Here is a 25,669-nt window from a genome sequence, read left to right on the forward strand (position 1 = left end):
GGATTTGGTGTCTGATTGCCAGGCACGCGTCTAAAAAGCCTGTTGATGTTATCTCTGCTGCTACAAGGCTGAATTGGATTTTAATGCAGTGAATGAGTCTGCAGGGCATGAATGAGGTGCGGCCACAGATCTATATGTAGGCCTGGGTGAGAGGCGGATGGGGTTTCTGCACCAGTCCAGACAGCCTGTCTGTGTTTAATCCTGCAGAGTAAGAGTGGAGAGCTTCTACACAGACAGCTACACTTACTGCTCTCTCTGCAGTGAAGTCCCGGGGCATACAGACATATTATCGGATACAGTGATAACAGAAGCCTAAGCATTAACAGCCAGCTCTGGATGAAAGTCATCGGTCTATTTATCCCTTCAGCAAAGCCAGCCAGCATAGGCTGAGTAAAGTGTGTGATACCTACCTGATCGAGATGAGTAATCACAAGTGGCTCGGAACCAGGACTAATCAACAGGCAGATCTCCATCTATTATACAAATCCCATGGCACTCAGGTAGCCCCCCAGAAAGAAGGATGTCTACGGCTTGTATGGGAGCCCTCTCCCGAGTCCAAGTCTGTTAAGATCATATACTAAACCCTTGTCCTTGATAATTTTAGATGTCAGTATGACGATTATAGAGTAGTCTAAATGATAGAGTGCAAGTGAAGGGGTTCAATTGTATGTAGAAGCATGAAAAGGTAGCCATGGCGTTAAGCGGCTGGAGAACCAGAAGCCAGACCTCCATATACACATAATGGTAAAAGACAGTGTTTGAATACAGAAGATCCAGTTTTTGGGGGGCCAGTATAAGAATAACTGAGTGACTTTTCAGGATGAAATGATTGTGTAATGACAGCTGTGGGTATAGAGAGCTCAAACATGGCTTGGAACCAGAATGATCCATAGTAATACTCTCATACACATCCATCATGTATCTAAATATAGGTGTGTATTGACCCCAATGTGAAGTCACACTCTATCTGCTCTCTGGCAGGATATATTAATATCAGTGACTGTGTGTGTGAGCAAACACCTATCATTGTCAAGACAAAGAGTCACCGCCTGGGCACTCCACTCCCCGGCTACCCGGAGGCTGCCAATTCCCATGTACTGCAAGGCATGCATTTCTCAGGTTTTACTGAAAAGAGCAATGATCGGGATTCCTGCGGTAATTACTGGGCACATGCTGTCCGTGTACAGCTGAGTACCAAGCCACTACTCCACTCCTGCAGAGAACACACCGGCTTTGCTATTGCAAGTTATACATTTCTTTAGTAATAATGGGCATACCTTGGGTACTGACAGAAATATACACAGCCAATGTATTCTAAGACCACGCTGTCTTATTACACATTCCCAGAGACAACATAGTGTATGACCATACTTTCCAAATAACGCTGCACATACTTTGTCGTGGTATCGTTAGGTACATGCAGATAATACCCAAATATTATTAGGTTCCAATATTGCCTAATGTACCCATTACACGCTATTAAATCCAGACCAACAGGTGCCTTGTATTAATGTGTCCACTACCCACACCTAGCAAGATGGGAGCAAAGCATGTACACTGCTGTATAGGTGCGGGTTACGTGTTGTGCATGTACATGATGTATAGGTAGCTTTTTGGCAATCCCTCGCTAGCACCTGTTGATGCCAAAAGCACTGCTGCTTATTCACGGATTGTTTTATTGCTAAATCCCCTTTATAGGCACATCTATACACAAAAATATTCAACAGATGTATACCTACATAGATGGGCACAACAGGCAAAAGAGAGATCTCAATAATTAATTGATATCATGTTGAGTGCAATGCGTTTAGGGGCACATTAGGCCAGATGAGCCACTTAGCCACAGTACTGGCCCGGTAACACTGTGACCCCTGCTTCACAGCAGGCCTTGTCCTGAAATCCTCAATCCATGCCAGAGCCAAGCGTGACATCACCTGGGGGGTGATTTGGAAGAGGGGGGGACATCCAGGGGACAGAAATCCCAGTACACCTGCCAATCAAATCATCCGTCTCCAGGCACGGTAACACCACTCACACACCAAACACCCTAACCAATAAAAAAATAACTCCAATTACTGTCCATATATGGTCATTTACATACCAATATTACCAAAGTACCCAAAAATAGCCCTGATGGCTCATTAATATGCTCCGGTCACTTGACAACACTTGTTTGTTGGCTATTAAGAACACTAAATAACCGCTACTGTTTGTCTTGCTATTTATAGGATATATGATCAATTCTCCTTATCAAATCGTACAGTGTAACCGTATGTTCATTACTTCTTCCACTGGAGAAACACCTGCATTAGCCCAATCTTTGCACCTCCACCTCAGTGTTATCAATCACCCCCCAGCATTAGGGACATCTTAATTATTATCCCCCACCATTCCATTTTGAATCTGGCACCATCTCCGTTAACGGAGAATGCAAAGAAAAAAAATGTCCTTTGCAAATTGCCAATCAATATATCCTGAATCATCAATAATGGTCTATTTTATCCGAAGACATTTGCCAACTCATCTCTCTCACCCACGCAGAGAAAATAACCATCACCCCACGTCGTGTTTGCCAGGCAATGGGTGCCAGTCACCTGTGATAATGCCCCTGCAATCCATGAATAGTATTTATCATTTATAAGCCACCATCACCCCAAACCTCCCCCTCCATCTGAATATCTCCCAGAAGGAATGTACGCAATCAGGCACTGTGTATACATACATCTACTAATATGTGTATATATATATATATATATATATATATATATATATATATATACATATATACATGCGCACATGTACCCATCTATTCACCGTATATCCATCTATAGATACAGATGTGATTACCCACCCACTGAGTGACATATTATGCCAGGTATTAAGCATTAAGTGAATGTATTCTGCACACACAAGCATTATTTATCAGTTACACTCATATAGGCAGATAATATACATTTATTACATAAACATCTGTTCAAAGTTTACATGATATGCAATGAGACAGGGCACCCTTATTTTCTGCCCCTCACACACACACACACACACCCTTTCTGCCCCCTGGGGGGGGAGATGCTAAGAAGCATTAACCCTTTCACTGTTGGGGGAGGGGTGAGCTGCACCATTCCCAGCACTGGAAAGGGTTAAGCAGGGTATCAATGCTATAAGGCACTGTTTTAGTAGGTTTGGGGGAGGAGGTGGGGACCATGTATAACCCTTCCCCCTGAGTGCCTTATTGCTCCAGCTGCAGGTGAGATGTCAGATGGTGCCTTACTTGCCAATCTCTTCATAAAGCTGATATTCATCTGTAAAACGTGTGCAGGTTACAGCCATGTCTGCATGGGATCTGGGCTCTGCAGTGCTGCTTGGCTTCAGGAAGGAACTGAGCTCTTCTTCTGTCTTGATTTAAGGATGGTTGGTGGGAGGCTGGAGTCTCAGGAGAGATCTGTTCTACTTGCCCCTTCTGGTCCTATTATCTGCTTCTTCCTCTCTGCCCCTCCTGGAGGGTTCTCTGCGTCTTTTCTACCACAAAAAAAAATCCAGAAAAAAAAAGAATGAAGAATGATAGATACACAGACTGGGAGGGATGGAAAAAAGAGAGAAAGCGAGAGAGACAGGAGGAGTGAGTGAGATTTCAGGAGTAAGGGGGAGAGAGAGAGGAGAGGCAGGCAGGAGCAGCTTTGAATGTGCCTTGCCTGTATTAATTTCAGATCGACCAGAACAAGAGGGAGGGAATGATGGAGGGTGGGAATGAAAGAGAGAGAGAATGAGAGAGGGAGGGCAGAGATAGAGTAGAGATACCTTTGAAGAGAATAGGAGAGGGCTGGAGAGAAAGTGCCAGTACTGTTTACTAGGGGTATTTACCCCATACCTTTGGGGGAGTGGACCTCATTACAGACCCCATCATGTAAAGAAGATATAAGCTCTCAGCTACACAAGACATATCCCCTGCAATGTATATTACAGCTAATGGCTGCAAAGCCTAAAGCTAATAGGTACATCAGAAATACCTAATAATACAATTGTCTAAATATGAATAAATCTACAAATGCACCAGCCGACGTTGTATTTAATATGCTGATTATTGTACCCCGGGAAGTTACAGTAGGCATTAGTGTACTTGGCCCTGTTGTTCTGGAGTCCCTATAAATAGAAACACAAAATTTGACGGCAGAACCATTCGGCCCGTTTAGTCTGCCCATTTATCTTGAAGTAAAGACCTTGGTCTCGTTTAAGGATAGCTGTGTGCCTACTCCATGCATATTTAGATTTTCTTACTGCGTTAACCTCTACCACTTCTGCTAGGAGACTGTTCTACTTATCTACCAACCTCTCAGTAAAATAAACACTCAGATCACATTGATGTTTCTGGACGGCCCTCTCCTGCCTCCCTGCAGTGATGTTGGGCCTGTTTACATTGAATTTAGCAATACACACACAAGTAACCAGTGGTAGTGTGACCCAGGGACATTTAACGAGCACAGTAACTTCATGATGATAATATTTAAGGTGGAAGATCTGGCTCATTGCCATTGTCAAGAGTAATGATGATGGCGCTATATAAAACAATAAATAATAATAATAATAATAATGTTCATTTTGCAACATGGTGACAATCAAACATTTTCCATCAGACCGTGGGCCGTGAACTAAAGTTGGACCGTGGACTCTGGCAATGAACAGGTTACCTTTGACCGTTTACCCCAACCCCCCTATGTTACTCCTAATTAGTAAGCAGGGAGAAGAGAAAGGATAGGTCTGGCTAGTTGCATTTGGCCTGAGCCAAGCATGGGGATGTAGCCTATGTCATGTTGCCATGGTAACAGCTACATGAACAATTACAAGGCAATATTCCACCCCCATCTCACACACCGAAGCAGGGGCGGTGGGGGTAGAGTCCCTTAATAGGGAAAGTGTCAGGGGAGAGAAATAAAGATTTTATTCTTAAACTCGCTGTGTCTAAAAATATCCAGCTGCAACGTGGGGCATATCAGGGCTGCTAGGAGATGTACGCAAACCGTGGGATTCTTAGAGCAAGTGTTCTGACCACAGCTAGAGGTATACTGCGCATGAATTGCTCACATAATGAAGGTGTTCCTGTGGCACACACTTTAAAAACAGGAACTTTTATATTATATGTCCTTCCTATAGTAGGCAAGCCAGTTTAAAATACATTTGGGCCCTCCTGGCATAATGGTTGCCACCAAGCTAGCATTTTACTAGCAGGCCAGTATAAAATAGGTTTATTGCCACTTATAACTCCATACAGGGCCGGCCCGACAATGGAGCCGAGTGGGGCAAGCCCTTTTTTTTTTTTTTTTTTTAAAGCGAAAGAGAGAGAAAGGGGCGCCGAGTGGTTTTCGCTTACCAGGTTGGTAAGTACCCACTCGGCGCCTCTCTCTCCTCTGCGGCGAGTCTCCCTGTTCGGTCTCGGTGCCGGCTTGTAATGCTGAGTGCCGAACAGGGAGACTCGCCGCAGGACTGCTGAAAGCAAAGTAAGCACAAGGGGGGGGGGGGGCGGCATTTTAAAATTTGCCCCAGGCGGCATTTTGCCTTGGGCTGGCCCTGACTCCATAGCAGCAACATCATACCTTCCCAGAACAGAATTTTAGTGATTCTTGCCCTGTGTCTGGATGGCATAATTTACCAGATTAACCCCCAAACAATTGCTATACAAGTGGTTATGGCATAGGTCTTCAATAACCCTTTACTGGGCAACAGGCCTGTTTGAGTACCAGGTGAGTCAGGTCGCTACCTGGGGTGCCCGGGCAAGGAGGGCATGAGCCCAATGTGTGTAAGTCAGTATGTACCAGTCAGGAGTGCCCCAGAAGCCTCCACAATGTGTGGAGATTGTGCACACGAGATCTGTGTCTATATTGGCGTACTAAATGTATAAAAAAAAGAGTCATGTGTTGTCACATGGGGGCAACAGAGAGTTTTTTGCCTAAGGTGCTCTTCAGACCTGCTGATCCACAATCATGGGAGGTGCAGGATGAAAGACAACTGCCGATTCCCTTTTGTTAGCATCATACAAGCCTTTCATCTACATCCTTGGGAACTGAGATAGACAAGGTCATTAGGGACAATAAGGTAACCTCCTTGTTCAGAGCCACCATACAAATGTACAGCATCTTCACCTGTCACAATGTTTATATCGGGTCTCCAATATCTTTTCTCTCCCATCAAACCAACCTGATTCCTCCACCTCTTTACCCCTCTGTCTACCATTATTTTTTATCTGGTTGTTCAAGTCCTCTCCCATCTTTCACATGTCCAATATCTCCATCTTCTCATACTACTTTTTATCATCATATCTCAGTCCCACATCCACCCACCACCTATAATTTTACTTGATGCCCGAGTTGGAGTGCTAAACCAATTCAGTACCAGGTAGGCATCTTGGAGCTTCCTCGTGTTAAATCCCAATTGATCTTCTGAATGGGGATTAATTTAGGATCTTAACGATGATGGTTCCCAAGAGAAATACTTGGGACCTTCCCTATGTTGATACATAATAACCTTACTGTATACAAAATGTTTACTAACAAAGTTGCGGAATTCTAACACTGTTACCATAGTAACTAGTATCTTAATTTTCAGTGCACGAAGTCAGATGGAGTGCACATTGTACATTTATATGCAGAGAGGGCAGTATGGAGTGATACCAAACTAGAACACCGCAAGCAATGGCCAAGGGTGGACAATTAATTAATGCATTTTTCTGATTTGTTAATTAGAGAGCACATACTATTTATTTCCCTCTGTCATGTATCAATAAAACACAAAAACAAAGCTCCAAGAATACATTTTTAGGTTGGAATAGGAGAAAGTGTCACATAGTCCCCTGCAGGCCATGAGATACGGGGGGCCAGAAGGTCTTAAGAGGGCCCCCAAGACAATGTCTTGTCCATGGAAGCTGGAACTTCTCGTACTTATTTATTATCGATTAACAAAACACGCACAAGGTGTTAACAAAAGTTATTTTTCCGCAAAATTGGTACCTTGAACTCTTTTGCCTAATAATATAACTGCAAATAGGTAAGAACCGTTTCTTATGAATGTATTGTTCTGACATGCAACCAGTTAGATCCTAGACAATAGGAAGACCCCTCACATTCTTTATTATGAATCTGGCTTACGAAGAGCTACTTATTGGCCCTCAACCTGCAAGAACTATGACTCTTATAATCCTCAGTCATTATGAAATATGCAGTCAACAATGCTTGTGACTGTCCCTGTGCATGATAGTACACAGTCACTGTATAGTTAAATCCACTAATGGAAAACGTGACTACATATTTCTGAATGAAGATGCAGAGCCCATTTTTAATGACAATTAGCTCTCTGAGCCATAAAGGACATAGTAATCTGTCACATAAAAGCATACCAGGAAAATGTAGAATAGAAATGCGGTGTAATAACAAGTAAACATAATAAACAAAGATGTGGAAAATAAATGCAAAAAATGTACCAAAAAGATATACTATATATTATATATATATATATATATATATATATATATATATATATATATATATACAAACAGATATTAAAATTAAGGCTTGGTCCCTGTCTGCATTTTACCTACCATATTTTAATAAATTATAAAATTATTTTCATCCAAAAATGGTTGCCTCTTTTTATTATTAAAAATTATATATATATATATATATATATATATATATATATATATATATAATATGTGAATTGGGGGAATGGGTGGTGTTAAGAGACATTCAGATACAAGACGCTCCTTTGGTGCTATAAGATAAGGAAGCATCAGTTTATTTATTTATTATGTGATGTCATTAATTTGTTATAAAAGTGACTACATTTCAGTGACCGCACAAATTTATAATATGCCACAGCAGAAAATCAATAATATTAATGGGAAAAAGTCTCAACCACCTAGCTTACTGATTCTGATAAACCATATTTTCACCATATAAGTGCATTCTCTGATGTTTCTATACACAGTATTGTGTTTTTTTAGGGCTTTAGAACATTGAAGGAAAAAGGAACACCAGGAAAGGACAGAGAGACAGAAGGATTTGGATTCCAAAGAGGGACTGTCCCTCCTAAAGAAAAGCACATGGGAGGTATGGGCCTCCTCACACAGTAAAATGGAAGCCTATCTTTCTCTTCCATGCACTATTTCTGTCTGCTAAAACTAGTTCTTACTAGCCCAGCGTGCACCTGAAAACAAAATATGTCCATGTACTTTACGGACCCCTGCGCTTCTTAATTACTGCACCCTCACAGATCTGGCAGATAAAGGGGAAACAAACGGACACTTGTCCCTCTAATACCTCTGGAAAATAACCTCTAAATTCCTGTCATTTTTATGGAAAGCATTATAAAGCCTATATATATATATATAAATAGGTCTTTTTTTAAGAAAAGGTTGATATACAGTACTGTGGGAAAGTTTAAGGTGAGTGTGAAAAAATGCTGTAATGTAAGAATGCTTTAAAAAATAGACATGTTAGTTTATTTGATCAAATTCAATATAAAAAAAAATTCAAAATGAGTGAGGAAGAGAAATCTAATTTAAGTAAATATTTGCTGTGACCACCCTTTGCCTTCAAAACAACAACAATTCTTCTAGGCACACTTTAATTTCATATGTAGGTAGACACCGTTGTCAGCCAAGGTGCCATTAGGTCAGCATTAGCAGGACCCTGATACATCCATCTACTGTCCGGAGAAGCCTGCTCACAAGTGCAGCCAAAAAGCCAGACCTCTGACATAGAAACAAGGCCAAGCGAGTCACTATGTGCTCTGGACTGAGTCACAATTTAAAATATGTCTCTGTAGCAGAAGCCAGTTTGTTTGCTGAAGGGCTGGAAAGCGCAGTAAGAATGAGTGTTCGACCCGGGAGTTCTCTGGGCCAAACCAGGAGAGTTCCCAGGTATGCATGAAGGTCATTGGTCCTCTTATTCCTTACCATTCATGGGAGATTAGTGAGTTAGCAAGGAATCTGGGTCTATGCTGAATGACATCATAAGGATGTGACATGATCTCTCCTGTATCAGAATAGATCATGTCAGCCCTACCTGTGATATTACCGGGGATTTGTACTATGTTTTGTAAACCAAAAATCATCACGCTCAGGCCTGTCCTGGTTGCTGCCTGACATTGCTCCATATGCACCTGATCTGCTTCCAAACCGGGAACTGCAGTGTGCGGATATATCTGACCACATGCTACGTGAGCATTAAAACATAAAGTGCCGTCATATCCAGCCGGCAGCCGCACTTACATAATTTGGCAGCCGTCAGTCTTAAAGTGCCAGGGCTGCCCCATCATCCAAACCCTGGCCCGGATCTCCGTTTAGACAAACCAATTGCAAAAAGTTGAATCAACAGAGACCCAATTGAAGTGATTTATTGTACTTCACAAGCAATGTTCTCACATAAGTTGACAAGCCCTGATGAGGTATGGATCCTCTGTGGACGATGTTAATGCCGAAGTGCTCCCAAGTCCAGTATGCACGCGATCACCAACAGTGCAATGCTTCACATAATGCGCAGATCACAATTCTGCTCTAGATAACGTAACTGAGTCACTTTTAAACTACGTCTGCCTTTCTCTTTTCACCTGAAAGGGGATTACATATTATTTTTACAATCTTGACTGAACCAGTCACAATGTATAGAGGAATCTCTGACTTATTAATACAACCAACCTACAGAAGCATCACAGCACTTAGAGATTACCAATAACACCATCCTAGCTGACAGATAAATGGATCGCAATTAGGGACACAAGCATAATAAATTCTAAAGCTGCATTTTTATTATCTGCATCCATCCTAGATCATGTCGCACTTTAATACATAATCACCAAGACGATATAGATAGGAGAGGGATGACATAAAATACGGGCACAACTGAAGAAAGGAACAAAATACAGGAGCAGAGCACTCTGATATATACAGAGTATATATACACTCAGTATTTACGTATATATGCTTATACACAGATGCGTGTATATAATATAGTACCACAGACAAGGAATACATATACAATGTAATATTCATTTAAACAATGAAATGGGTACACTAAGCCGGCGTAAATAGCGCAAAAATGTCAGTTGCGGAGATCAAAAGCTCCCTTGTAGCCATCCCATTGTTCGGCAGGACACTGGAGGCTTGATCATGCGAGAGGGCGATCTGCCCCCTGTTTTGTACCAGGAGAACTGTCATCCCCTGAATTCGCCGCCCCCGACCCCCTGGACCTGCCAGTCCCCTGAATCTGCTGCCCTAGGCTTAGTCCAGGATACATCAAGTAGATGGAGAGCATCAGTAGCCTTTGATGAATAGCCTCTGGTGTTTGTTGGTTTCAATCCTATATATGAAATTACACAGGACAGGAGTGATTGTTATAAGGCTTAAATTCCAAATAGTCAAAGAAATAGATTGCTATTAAAAGTCATAAATGTCATACTTTTTTTTGAGTTTCTTGGATCATTTTGGTTTATAGTTCAATTTTCCAGCTTCTGCCTGCAATGGTTTCCTTCTACATACATTGTATGGTTGCCTCACCTGTTGAGCTGTTGTTGGTAAATATTATCTGACTCTTTACAGACATTCTTTCGGAAGGAGATTGTTATCTCCCAGTTTGATGCCCCTCCTGTAGTGCCGTCTCCTTTCTTTCATATAATCCATTCTAGCCACAAATATGATTATTATTGGTTTATTTAGCACTGTCATAAGTTACAGCATGTTGCAATGGTTGGGGAGTACATAACAAGTGCATTATAATAATAATTTGGATTTACACAAACAAAAGGTGAGAAGGGCCATGCATAAACAAGATCAAAATTAGGTAAGCGTTATTATCCAACCTTTTTTTTTTTAAATGTTCCAGACAATCTCACCAAAAGAGGAATGCATATACAAGTTGTTTGTGAGCATTTTAATATGGCAATTTACTTAAATACAAAATCTGCTGAATAATCTGATTAGAATATAATGTAGCAGCCGTAGATTTAAGAGTGCCGTTGGGCGTAAGAATGATTGTCAGCCTGTGCCGTGGAAAAAAAGGCTTGGCTAGACCGTGGGATCCTGTCCTTTGTTACGTTGTAACTCTCACCACCATAGTCTTCTAGGAGCTTGTGGACTACAGGATGACCAAGCCTGGCCCAGAATTACCCAGCTGTGCCATAAACTGCTGATACATCAGAATAGACATGAATAAAGACATGAGGGAATAATGGCATCTGCATGCACATCCATAGTGATTAGCAAAAAAATGTAAAACCTTTCAAGGCTCTCTGGGTTTTAAGTTTTAACCCAAGTTCAGGGTGAATGGATGGATTCTCAGGTCACAGACTGCTTTCCAACCTATGGTGGTATTTTTCTTAATGATGTATACAACATTTCAAGTGCCCAAATCAGGACACCGGTGTTGGGGCGTGTGGCAAGAAGTAGAGTTGGCGTCATAAGGGGGCAGTGTTGGTCCTGAGAGGCATTGCCACCTGACCGCCCTACTTGAAGGGACACCTTGCAGCGCTGAGCTTCAGAGCATCGCAAGGTGAACATGTGGGAGCTAAAATGGAGATCTGTGCTGCAACAGGCCTCCATTGGTGGTACAGCCACGGGCCAAAAAAACAAGACAGTGGGACAGGTACCCGGGAAAGTGTCTGAAAAAATGGACTATCCTGTAAAAACTGGGATTTATGTATGTATTATAGATGAAAGCGCTGCTCGAATACAGATTATATAATCAAGGGAGCAAATTTCAGCTTTTTATATATTAGTCTGTGAACAATTCTGCACAAATTCTGTTAAGTATATTCTTAATGGGGGGACTGCCACTGTCACAGCTTTTAGCATAACTAGATTAATTTATTAAAACGTTCTATTTATTTATAGAGCGCCAGCAGATTCCAATATACAATCTGACAATAACAGATGTTAACACATACTGGTACAAAAGGAGAAGAGGGACCTGTTCTAGCAAGTTTACAATCTTTGAGGAGGAATGACAGAGGAGGAGAGGGACTGCTTGGGTGAGGATGACTTGCTTGTAGAGGTGTAGCCAGTGGCATGGAGACCTCAAGGGTAGGAGGAATGAATGTTTTATACAAAATGCAGGTTGAAGGTACCAGGGGGGTGGTGGTTTTATGCTTCTTTTAATATGTGGGCTTTTAGTAAGGGTTTAAAGTTAGATTGAGTAGGAGACAGTGGGATAGAATGGGGTAAGGAATTCCACAGAACAAGTAGAACTCTAGTAAAGTCCTAGAGACAATGGGAGAAGAGAGAGATGTAAGTCATTGAAAGAGCCAAGCGGTCAGTTAGGAGCATAATTGCAGATAAGAGTATAGTTATAAGGGGGCAGTTTGAGTAAGGAATATGTAGCGAATGGTCAGGTGTTTACATTTTATTATAGAAGGTATGATGAGCCAATGGAAAGGGTGGGCATAGCGAAAAAGTAGATAAGGAGTGATGGTATAAGAACATTGGCCTGGCGTTCAGGATGTATTGGGTGGCCGATTACTAAGGAGTAGCAATAATCCAGATAGGATATGACAAAGGAATGGATTAGTAATTCTGTAGTCTCTTGAGTGAGACGAAAGGACGAGCTCGAGAGATATTTCACAGGTGACATAACTATTATATGTCAGACTGACCTGCATCGTGTAAAACTCGTGTACACAAGGATCAGTCTCAGACCAATTTAGTTATCAGAGTTAGTTGTTGATCAAGTCGATATTTCAAGGGTCTCGGGCGACTCATTTAGATCAGATGTATGGAAACGTATTTAAAACATAGTCATCAGGGTATGAAGATAATTGTAAATGTTCTTCATTTATAGCCCATTCTGCATTAACACAAGCTTATCCCATGGCGTGATTGTTTTCATGTACTAAAGAAAAACCCTTGGCTTTCTATACTTTTTATTAAATCCCACTGGTATCATTATACATAACATTCAGCAAAAGAGGCAAGAAGCAGACTAAGGGTCTGATGCTTAATAATATATACACCTCCCCCACTGGGTGTACCACGCATGTGAAGCTATGTGCACTGTAGGGTGAGAAGCAGGCAGTGTGCGTTGCAGATGGGACTGTTTTATTCCGGCACAGATAATGGTGTCTCGATTCCTCTCCTGTCTCTTTTTCTTTCGTTGTGTCTTGCTTCTATTACTATGTTTGTCTGTCCGTCTCCCTCTTGGAGCGCTGCACAGCGAGCAGGCGTGTGAAGCTATTATTGGGTGTTTCCATGGACACCGCTATGAAGCAGGTGGGGAGCACTATTATTATTCAGGGCAGGGAGAAAAATGAACAGAACAACAGAAACCACAAGGAACAAGTGTGAGCTCTTCAGACAAGGATTTGAATATCTGATTTCCCAGTTTCCACATAAATCATAAAAACCTTTTAACCAAAGATCAGAAGCTAGGTTATGATGGAAGATACAATGTATTTATTATTTATTGATTTAAACTGGTGTCTGAAAAAACATGTGTTTCGACATAATGAAGTCTTAAAAACATTCTAATTTGGATACTTAATAACAAGTATGCACACAGAAAGATGCAGAAAATATGCATAAGTAAGAAGCCTAAGCACATTCACGCAGCCAGAACCACACGTGAACCAAGACACACGGATTCACATACAGAGCCGTTCACAAAGGGGTGTATTCACTAAACTAAGAGTCTGCAGGTGAGTTGGAACGTTTAATCTTACTGACTTTCTATGCGTCATGGAAGATCTCATTTAGCTTCTCATTAAGGAAAGGCTAAGCGGACCCTGCATAATGCATATTTTTATAATTGGTGAGATGACTTGAGAAATCTTCACATGTAAAGTATGGATTATACAGGTCCAGCTCAGGATTTCTTTCACAAAGGCTCACTGGGGTCAGCCCTTGGGGACTTCAAATGTTCAACTCTCCTGCAAACTACTGTTTTATATAAATATACAGTATATTCACAGAGAAATGCCCACAACTGTATACATAAAGTTAAAAAAGCCCTAAAGCATTGATGCACACAGAGCCAAATACATGAACATGTCTAATAATAATAATTTATACATAAAATATAATAATGTTACGTCTCATATTCACACACTGAATTTTATTGACTAATCCCAATTGCTTGTCCCAAACAAGAAGGGCTGAGCTGGTTGTATCTACTACTAAGTAAACTACTAAGGAGAAGGATTTGGGAATAATTGTAGACAAAAAACTTAGCAACAGTGCACAATGCCAGTCAGCTGCGATAAAGGCCAGTAAGATATTGCCATATATAAAATGGGGTATTAATTCACAGGAGGATATGACCTCTTTACAAGTCCATTGGAATATCTTAGTTCTGAAGAGAGACTAAAAAAAAGTTGCATTTATATATGCTAAACAGTGTCTTAGAAGGTATATTATAACTTTTTATAAATATGTGCGAGGCCAATATAAAGGACTCGCCAGTGACCTGTTAATTAACAGAAATGTACAAGAGGTCATCTTTTGAGACTGAGAAGGAATGGATTCTTTATAGTATAGACATGGAATTCACTGCCAGGAGAGGTGGTTCAAATATAATGGATGCTTTCAAAAAGGGTCTGGATATTGCTTTTTATTTTGAAAAGCAACATCAATGCAGGTTTCAAATGCTTGATTGAGCACCATGATTCAGTATTGACCTATTGGTGCTGTTTTAAAAGTGAACCTACTGAAAAAGGTCCGTCCATCAGGACTTCTAAGCTGGGGCATCATCTGCAAGCCATCCATGCAACCGTGAAAGCTGAGTCTGTGTTATCAGGATTCCATGGGAGGGGAAGCATGAGAAACAGATAAATAACTTGTAATAGTACCTTGTTCTCATCTATGTGACATGTTTATACAAGTGGTTACGTGTGTAGACTTAGGAATATAATATATCTATCATATATGATACAGTCTGTGTCCCTGTAGTTGTGTATGCATGCTGTATACTGTGAAGGCAAGAGAACATTATTTTTAGTGTAATACACATAAACACAATCACAAGTGGTGAACAGTGGCCCGTTGCCATGGCAACCACAAGACGGCAGATCGTACACCTCCCTCAAAACACGAACGTCGTGAACCCCCCACCAGACTACTGTGCATTGCTAGCACCAAACCTGTAAACTTCTATCCATCATATGATTGCCACACTGTCAACATACATTATATACAGTTAACGATGAGCAGACCGCAGTGTACAGCGCAGAGTATCTGTATAAACAAATAAGAAGCTTGCCACAGTGTACAGTACAGAGAATTTGAAATGTTAACGAGCATGCTGCATTGCAGAGCAATGAGTATTCATCTAAACTAGTAACAGGCACAACATTCAACATGGAATCTTTATATGAAACAGCACAGGGTTTCTGTAGAAACAAGAACATTTTACAGCATTATAGAGTATCTGTATATATAATGTTCTGTTGGAGGTTGGACTTTTCTATGTCAAACACTGGCCATCATCAAAAATTACATGGTGTCACTTAATAGGATACCTACATTTCACCTATATATGGTGCTACAAAACTATAGATATAGATGAAAATATATATATAAATATATATATATAAGCTTAAAGCGAGCCGACTACTCTTTAACACTTGTAAGGTCCCACTGAAGAAGTCCCATGTGAGAAGGAAGCTCCGGTGCCACTTTAGCATGTGTTCTACCAGCTCAGCGTGTGCTCTCGAATTCATGAAAAATGTACACAATAAAATACATGTGTCACTGGAACAATGTATTTATTTGTTTCACAAGTTTCACCACCAAATTTGGAACAATGTATTTATTTAATAATAATATACTGCTTTCAAGTCATTCAAAAATGAAATGAGTAAATCTTCATTCATACTATTTCTGAAAATTTTCCAGCACAAATGATCTAGATTCATTTGGAAGCGATGTCAACTTACACCTCACATTTTCCTTAAAATTTCAGTTTTCGCCACGAGCCAAGATTGCTCAATGAACTGGGTGTGAGCTCCTGTCCTTGGGTCGACAAAGTTTTCCTGGTGATTGACGGTGAAGTTACAGAGACCTCTTACAATTAAGTCACTGTATGATGAACGTTTATCAGTGTTTATTATGGAGGTTATTACACACTCCCCTTCAATAATGGGAACCAGTAACACTCTAGGTAGAACACTCTAGGTAGAAGTAGCAGCAGTTTGATCCCTGTTTGAAACCAAACACCCATGGTCTATTAATTCTAGCCCTATGGTTCCAGACGTTAGTTACTGCACCTACTTCTTCTGACGAAGGAGGATTATCACCTTTTAAAGTCATCCCATGATTGTATTTCCATCGGCCGGCAAACCTGGCTTCATCTATTTCCATGGCAAGTTCTTCATTTTCTACCAACTGACTGCTTGCTTCAACAGAAACTATAGCCATACAAACTTCCCTGCTCGTGTTAAACCAGTATGTCATGTTAGCAGAATTATATAGTGATGGAAGTTATGCTGTACCACTGTCAATGTATGGCTCAGTATATAGTGATGGGAGTTATGCTGTAACTCCTTCTGTTACACCTTATGCTATATTACTGTCTGTGTCTGGCTCAGTAAACTGTGATAAGAGTTATGCTGTCCCACTATATGTGTCTGGTAATTACTATATAGTAATGGGATTTATGTTGTACGCTGTCAATGTCTTGCTCAGTATATAGTTATGAGTATAATGATGTACACAGTCTGTGCCTGGCTCAGTATAAAGCGATGGGAGCTTCTCCTTCCTCCCTGTAGTTCAGGTATAGATCAAATAAACAACACATGTAAACAGCATTTGCATGTATAGATCAACTGAATAAGACAAACCCTATATTTGCAGATATACATAACTAATGTATGGAAACATAGCATTGCAGGTAAAGATCAACAGAACAACACAGGTATAGATCTGGAAATCACATGTTAACTCAGCACTGAAGGTATAGATCAAATAAACAACACATGGAAACAGCACTGCAGGTATAGATCAACTGAATAAGACATACAGTACAAACACTGTATTTGCAGGTGTACATAAATAATGTGTGGAAATATAGAATAGCAGATGGGACGGCCGCCTCATAACAAATCCTGCTGCCATGGCGTCCGCACAGCTCGCACACCCCAAATGACAGCCCTGCCATCTATCTTTGCAGAATAAAAATGAGTGGTCACTTTGGACCTGCTTATTATCTTCTCAGTAAATGTTATTTATTTAAACATATTTTTCATATTTCTAGTTTATTTCTAGTTTAGAAATGTGTGCAATAAATATTCTTGCAAACACTTACATTTTTGTATGTGTTTTACATTTTAAAGTGGGAGGGGGGCCACATATATGATCTGCCCGGGGTGCTAAATACGCCCCTGAAGACCAGACTGCATGACGGCTGCATGATGTGTGATACGCAGGGATATGTTACGTAATAATGTAGATAATTATGCTTTTCACTTGTTTAGGACCGGTTACGTTGGATTGAGGGACTTTAGTATGTCTTGTTTTAGAATTCGCTGTTGGGAAGTGAGAGTGGGTGGTTAAGAAATTATTTTTGCATGTTTTAAAGTAGCACCATCACTTTCAAAAAACATTAGGAATCAGGCTTCTCTAATGGCTCCATCTGTGTGAGGCCTAGGAAAAGTCTATACAGAACACAGCGATAGATGAGGAACTTCCAGAGTGGGATAGATCTCAACTGCCCCATGAAGCGGCAATCATCCTCCCTCACTGACACTGCGCTTCGGGAAAAGATATCACTTCTCGGCACACAGTATCGGTGACGGACAATGATTACCACACTTTGCGGGACCTGATCAGATCCGCCACTCGTTGAACGACCAACAGGCGACACGGAACATACAGGAGGGAAGTGGTGGATGCAGTTGTAGGTATATTTATATGTGTATGTTTATATATATATATATATATACATACACACACATATATAGGTATGTATGTGTATATATAGATGTATATATATGTATGTGTGGGCTGCTATGAGGACGAACAATGTAAAAGGCAGACTAGATGGAAGAAGAAAGGGAAGGATGTCAAAAGTTAACTGCAAAAGAAGTTGCTAAAGAGGGAGGAACAATTATATCATAAGGAAAAAGACCACAAGGCAGGAAGCAGAGAAAAAAGGGAAATTAGAGCTTGCTTTAGGCAGGGAATCCTGAGAAGGAGCCCTTTCTGTATAATTACTCCAGGGCAAAAACCTCCTTGATCTGGCTTTGGAAACGTCTTCTCCACAGAGCCTGTGAGTTTGATTCCCTGGAATATGCAGCGTATAGAGGGCGCTAGAAATGCAATCCTTCCCCAAAACATCAGCTCTTACCACAATGTCACCAAGAAGCAGTTACCTCTGCAAAACACAGAGGTACTCACGAGGTCCACTGACGTGTATGGGTGGTAGGAGCTCTGGTGATTGCTGCTCTGGGTCAACATAAGCGACCGAGGATTAAAGATCCATTTCACATAAATCAGCGATCACTGAATCTACACAATAGTAGTGATGTCCGGATCATGAACGAATCGATCATTTGATCCGGTTCTTTTTAGTGATCCGGATGAGTCGGTTCACTAGACTGAACGATTCGTTTGTAACGGTTCAGTCTGTGAATCATGCAGCTGTAACCTGATCCTAGAGCTGTGAGTCATCTGCAGAGCACTCAGACACAGACTCTGGGGTCAGGTTACAGCTCATTAATTCACACAGGAACGATGACTCTTAGAGTCAGAGAGTCGTTCAAAGAGTCGAATGATCCGAAGAGTCGAATGATCCGAAGAGTCGAATGATCCGAAGAGTCGAATGATCCGAAGAGTCGAATGATTCGAATCTTACAGGGATCCGGATCTTACAAGGATCCGAATCTTACAGAGATTCGAATCATTCAGAGAATATCACTGATACCATACTTTTATAAATAAATACATTAATAATGTTCACACTGCCCCCAGGATTTAGATTCCCCTGAGTTTGCCCCCCCTTTACCTGCAACTGCACCTTAAGTTAACTTTATTAAATTAATTAAATTAACCCTCAGTCATCAGCATAAAATTAACCCTTATACCCCATCAACCATAACTGCCCCTGAAATTAACCGTAAAGATCCCATTAACCATAACGGCCCCTGAAATTAACCCTAAAGACCCCATTAACCATAACGGCCCCAGAAATTAACCCTAAATACTCCATTAACCATAACTGCCCCTAAATTAATTGCATGTACTCCAGATAAATTACCTAATAAATTGGTATGGTTGATGGGGTCTTTAGTGTTAATTTGGGGGCAGTTATGCTTAATGGGGTGTTTAGGGATAATTTAGGGGCAGTTATGCTTAATGGGGTCTTTAGTGTTAATTTAGGGGCAGTTATGCTTAATGAGGTGTTTAGGGTTAATTTGGGGGCAGTTATGCTTAATGGGTCTTTAGTGTTAATTTAGGGGCAGTTATGCTTAATGAGGTGTTTAGGGTTAATTTGGGGGTAGTTATGCTTAATGGGGTCTTTAGTGTTAATTTAGGGGCAGTTATGCTTAATGAGGTGTTTAGGGTTAATTTGGGGGGAGTTATGCTTAATGGGGTCTTTAGTGTTAATTTAGGGGCATTTATGCTTAATGAGGTGTTTAGGGTTAATTTGGGGGCAGTTATGGTTAATGGGGTGTTAAGGGTTAATTTTAGGGGCAGTCATGGTTGATGGGGTGTTAAGGGTTAATTTTAGGGGCAGACATGGTTGATGGGGTGTTTAGGGTTAATTTAATGGTGAGGGTTAATTTAATTAATTTAATAAAGTTAACTTAAGGTGCAGTTGCAGGTAAAGGGGAATGTAAATCCTGGGGGCAGTGATTATTAATGTATTATTTATAACAGTATGGTGACATTCTCTGAATGATTAGAATGCCAATGAAGGCAGAGAGTCGTTCAAAGATCCGGATCTTACAATGATCCGGATCTTACAATGATTCGGATCTTACAGTGATCCGGATCTTACAGTGATCCGGATCACTGTAAGATTCGGATCCCTGTAAGATCCGAATCTTTGAACGACTCTCTGCCTTCATTGACATCACTGGAGGCAGGGGGGAGGATTCATAATGAAAGGGGCGGGGCCAATCGTTAGTGTGCCTGCACGGAGTTACTGGAAAACAGTAACTCCGTGCAGACACACTGAGTGATCCGAAGATCCGGATCATGAATCGGATCATTTCAGTGAACGAATCGAAATGATCCGATTCACTTTAATGATCCGAACTTCCCATCACTACACAATAGCGAGATCAAAAGTTACACCCCTCCATCCCATGTAACAAGCCTACATTACCACATGCAAATTCTACTATACTGTGCATATATTGTACTGCAGCATTCAGTTTTTTCCATTCTATCTTTATTAACACAATTATCAGCCCAGCTTTTGCCAGGCATCAAAAAATTGGTTGAAACTCATGGTTGTTCCTCTCCACGGAAATCTTTAGTAAAAGGCGAAAGATTTATTCGATCTGAAGAGAAACCAGAGTATACAATACAAAGCAGCTGGGGAGGAACCCGACTACACACAATACTCATTTATATTAAGGCGGGCTAAATAACTGAAGCGGTATCGGCAGCTTAGTTAATATAAAAAATCAAAACTGCAAACTCAATACATATTAACAGAAATCTGTACGTATTTAACGGGTTTTACATAAAATAGAATTCAATACGAGCCTACCGTAACGCGGTGCATTGTGGGTATTTAAATGAGGCAGACAACTAGATGTCTAAAAAGGCGTCAAAACACTAGGTGGCGCTGTTGCTCATTAACCATCGCAGTCCTCGTAGAAGACCGTGGTGGGGATTTTATTATCTCTGTAAAGAGCTCTGCTGCCAGCCTATAATGCATTAACTATGCATGCGCTGGCCAAGTAAGCGAGGCATTACAAACAAAGTGATGCTTAACTCTTTGATGCCAAAACCAAATGCATAATTATTACTAGTCTTCATTATTCTGAACTTTGACAAAAGTGTAAAAGTGACCGTGTGGGAACTTTGGATTCCTGGACAAACCTTATACTAGTTTAAAAAAATGTGACTAGAAACCACCTTTCAGTAGAATAATGTTTTTGGACTGTTGCTTTACTGCTATCGAATTATGAAGGGGCATTTACTGCTTTTTATTGTCTTTAACTGGATGCGGGACCCGATAGCAAACTCAACCTAAAAATGTCAATTTACATTCAATGAACTTGTAATGAATAACCCAAATATCATTAAACATCAGAAGATAAATTGCCTTAATTCAGAGATATGATGCAAGCAGGGGCGGGCTGGGCCGGGGGGCAATTGCCCCCCAGGCCGCCCGAATTCTAATCTAAACGGCCGCTGGGTGCTGATGCCGCCGGCCGGCGCTACTTTAATACTTTTTTTTAAAATGTAATATGTCGGCTATTAAATGAAAAAAAAATAGTATTAAAGCAGCGCCGGCCGGCGGCATCAACACCCAGCGGCCGTATGCGATGGCCGCCAAGTGATGGGAGCAGCGTGAGGGGTGAAAGCTCCGCCCCCTCGCACTCACCTTTCACCCCTCACGCTGCTGCATCACTATGCGGCCATCAGATTGTTGGAAATCGAATTTAAACGGCCGCTGCATGCTGATGCTGCCGGCCGGCGCTACTTTAATACTTTATTTGTTAATTTTTAATATGGCAAGCCGATCCGGCATATTAAATAAATAAAAAAAAGGATTAAAGTAGCTCCGGCCGGTGGCATCAGCACCCAGCGGCCGTTTAGATAAGTTTTCCAGCAGTCTGATGGCCGCATAGTGATGGGAGCAGCGTGAGGGGTGAAAGGTGAATGCGAGGGGGCAGAGCCACTTCACTTGACTTGCCCCCCAGGCCTTAGGCTGTCAGCCCTCCCCTGGATGCAAGTGTAAAACTATTTCTCGGAAGTGCTCACAATCTATCGTTCTGTGTTACAGGTCAGGATATCTTCCTTTGCGGGTTTGTAGGGGCACTGAACGGAGCTGTGGTCTGCGCTTCTGAAATCTTGGGCCGAAATATTTATTTAGATCTGCTCAGTTTGAGAAAGAAGATTATACACAACCAAGACAGAAAATCGGAGTGATTAGAGATCTGATCACAAAGACAAGTGGCGTGATATGGAGAACAGGATTTGGACGTGGCATAAGGATAGTAATTTGCCAATAAAATCCCCCTTACTTGCATTCTTCATCAACTATTCACGTTCTTTGCCATACCTTTGAACAGTTACTGTTTAAAGAGGCCAAGCCTTGTATCCCATTCCAGATGTAACGCATTATTATTCCATTACCTTACATGTTTATACATCTTTGGCATTCTTATGCAAAAGCTCAAATTATATCACTATACCAAATACAATACTGTCATAAAGTGCCTTGGAAATCCACATTAGTGATACATTGCATATTCGTAATACTGAAATTCTTTAAACCCAATGCTATTCTCTTAGCATATGAGTTTTTCTTAAACAATAAGAGTAGATCAAATTATGACCGTGGGTCGGTTATATAGAGGGAGACTTTGATAAAAGATCTCAAAGGAGTATTTTTGTAGTGATTCATGTGACATTTACTAGAATGTGAAAGCCTTGTTACTCGATACGTCTGATATTCTGTACATATGCTACAGACTAACACAGTAGGTTTCACTCTCATTAAATATTTTGTCCATCTTTTTACAGTATGGTATGTTTTCTGTTCGCTGCCTATATGCCATTTTAGTACGCATTATTTAATTAAGAACTATTTTAAACATTTGTACAGATCTTTCTGAATAAATGACGGTGTCTACATGCTGTGTGTCATTCGCTTATTACTGTCCTTAGTTCATGTAACTGTTTGCCAGGGAGTTACAGAAATACGGCATTTCGTATCGGTTATGGCTCCCGGTAGATATACCCAAAGAATCTCACCCGGATCCCTGGACAAAAAAAGAATTGCATGGCTGCATAATGAGAGTAGGGATTTGTCATGAAAGAAAACACAATTACTTTAATACACATGGAAATCACTATTTTTTGTTTGTTTTATTTACTTTTTTATATGTGAAATTTTGTAAGAAATACCAATAACAAAAGTTGTGGCGGGTAATGGTGATGGAAAACCCTTTATAAGTACAGCATTGTACCGTACCATTGTACTTCGTAGTCCTTCCCTGCAGGCCCGGACTGGCCATCGGGCATTTTCCCGGTGGGCCGGGCGGCCCAGGGACGGATTGACGTAGAGGCTGATGGAGCTGCAGCTCCAGGCACCTACCTTAAAATAGGCTCAGTCAGGACCGGACTGACTGGGCCTATGCGGCCGCATTAACACAGAGCATAAGGGGCACCTGCCCCTTAAGCCCGCAGCAACTGCGACCGTGACCGCCTCTCTATGAGGCCGGGCAGCCCCCACCAGGGCTGGCCTTAGGGGTGCGCGGCCGCACAGGGCTTAAATTAAAACATCGGGGGGTTTTTTGTTTACTTTATTTAACATCCTTCATGTTAAATAAAGCTTTTTTAACTTTATTTAACATGGAGGATGTTCAATAAAGTTAAAAAAAAAAAAACCCCGATGTTTTAATTTAGGCCCTGTGCGGCCGCGCACCCCTAAGGACGGCCCTGGTGGGGGCTGCCCGGCCTCCTAGAGTGGCGGACCCGGTCGCAGTTGCTGCTTACTCCGGCAACAAGGTAAGTAGGGTAAGGGAGGGGGCGCAGTGAGAGGGGGAGAGGGGTTAGATAGAAAGGGGGAGATAGAGGGGGTACATATTGAGAAATGGGGAAGGGAGTACATAGTGATAAGGGGGAACATAGTTAGAAGGGGCAGATAAGAAGGGGAGAGGGGGTAGTGTGAATGCGTACAAGAATGAATGAATAAATGTGTGGATGAATTGTGTGAATGCGTATGAGAATTAATGAATTCATGTGTGGATAAATTGCTTGAATGATTTGTGAGACTGCATTAATGAGTATGTGTTATTGATTTGTGTGAATGAGTAAGTGTTTGTGTCTATCATGAATGTTTAAGTGATTTGGGGAAATGCAAAGATGGTACATGAAGGGTGGGCTTTAAAAATAAATAAATAAAAATGGGCTGCTCAGTCTTAAATGCCCGGGCCTGTTTTTTGTCCCAGTTGCTTCCCTGCAAGGAGAATGTTTAACTTCTCTCACTGTATTAGCCCTTGCCACCTCTGCTGGGATGCTGTTCAACTTGTCTACCTCCTTGCATGATTCCAGACAATGATGAAGTAGTCGTTAAGCATGTCCGATCAGGTGGTTCCTAGAAAAAAAAACATGTTCTGGGAATAGTCCATATAGAATACAGCGATGGACGAGGAACGTCCCTACAGAGCCTTTGTGTCCCTGGAATATGCAGCATATAGAGGGCGCCAGAAACATCAGCTCTTACCACAATGTCACCATGAAGCAGTTACCTCTGCAAAACAGACAGAGGGACTCATGAGGTCCACTGACATTTGTGGGAGGTAGGGGCTCTGGTGATTGCTGCTCTGGGTCAAGATCAGCAGCTCTGAGGATTAAAATCAATTTACCATAAAGCAGCGACCACCGAATCTATACAGCAGCGAGATCAGAAACTACACCCCTCCATCGCACATAACAAGCCTTCATTACCATATATTAACACTGCTATACCTTTTTTTTTTTTTTTTTTTTTTGTTTCAAATCTCTTTATTGAAAAGTAATAAAACATAATACAACACAGTGGCACATTGTATATAAGATGGCATAACATCAATACAACAGTACCTCAGTAGAAAAAAGCAGTCAGGCACATTATCGAATGGCATGGACTGAACACATCATAATACAATCCAAAAGTGTCCGGAGTGCAACAAAACAGAATGGAGCTGTAGAAAACACAGATACAGTAATCTGAAAGCAACAGAGCACCCGGATAGCAAGACAACTCCTCGCCTCGAACAGACAGTTGCCAAAAGTGTCAGCATATATAGAGAAATGACACATTAGAACATGGAAACAAGAAGGAAAGAGAAAAAAACAAAAACAAAAAACAAACACATAAACATACAACAAAAATTGCCCTAGGTACAACACCAGTAGATACATACAGATACAGAGCACCCTGAGGATAGAAGAGACACAAAGGCGAGAGGTACGGTACCTAATACCTAATATCAAGTCGCAGTCGAGACAGGTGTGAATGTCACAAATAGGAAACACTGCTATACCTTACATAGGTTTCAATACATTATTTAATTTATCCAATCTATTTTTATTAACAGTTATCAGCCCAGCTTGCACCAGGCATCAAAAAATTAGTTGAAACTCATGGTTGTTCCTCTCCACGGAAATCTTTAGTAAAAGGCGAAAGATTTATTCGGTCTGAAGAGAAACCAGAGTATACCATCCAGAGCAGCCGGGGAGGAACCCGACTACACACAATAATCATTTATATTAAGGCGGGCTAAATAACTGAAGTGGCTTCGGCAGCTTAGTTAACATAAAAAAATCAAAACGACAAACTCAATACATATTAACAGAAATCTGTACGTATTTAACGGGTTTTACATAAAATAGAATTGAACATGAGTATAATGTGACGCAGTGCACTATGGGTATTTAAATGAGGCAGACAAGTAGAAGGCGCCTGAACAATAGGTGACGCTGTTGCTCATCGCAGTCCTCATAGAAACCCGTGGTGGGGATTTTGTTATC

The 25,669-nt window shown here is 41.1% G+C and overlaps 1 protein-coding gene and 2 non-coding genes across 18 annotated transcripts in view; all 3 read right to left on the minus strand.

Moving 5' to 3' along the window:
* LOC149300217 (calcium/calmodulin-dependent protein kinase type II subunit beta-like) overlaps nt 1-3,330 on the minus strand; it is a 55,869-nt gene extending 52,539 nt beyond the window's left edge. For all 16 annotated transcript variants that reach the window (XM_089485611.1, XM_089485610.1, XM_089485608.1 and 13 more), the window contains exon 1: nt 3,272-3,330. In XM_089485611.1, coding sequence (XP_089341737.1) covers nt 3,272-3,330 — 59 coding nt within the window. The remainder of the gene's footprint in view (nt 1-3,271) is intronic.
* Nucleotides 3,331-20,380: 17,050 nt separating this feature from the next.
* On the minus strand, nt 20,381-20,495 carry LOC149300218 (U5 spliceosomal RNA). The gene has a single exon (XR_016272344.1). It is a non-coding gene; the product is annotated as a U5 spliceosomal RNA (small nuclear RNA).
* A 4,746-nt stretch (nt 20,496-25,241) lies between these two features.
* Nucleotides 25,242-25,356, minus strand: LOC149300219 (U5 spliceosomal RNA). The gene has a single exon (XR_016272329.1). It is a non-coding gene; the product is annotated as a U5 spliceosomal RNA (small nuclear RNA).
* Between the last annotated feature and the right edge of the window lie 313 nt (nt 25,357-25,669).

Source organism: Sceloporus occidentalis, unplaced genomic scaffold (genome assembly GCF_023333645.1).
Source record: "Sceloporus occidentalis isolate IW3139 unplaced genomic scaffold, rSceOcc1.0.p SCAF_26, whole genome shotgun sequence".
NCBI lineage: Eukaryota > Metazoa > Chordata > Lepidosauria > Squamata > Phrynosomatidae > Sceloporus > Sceloporus occidentalis.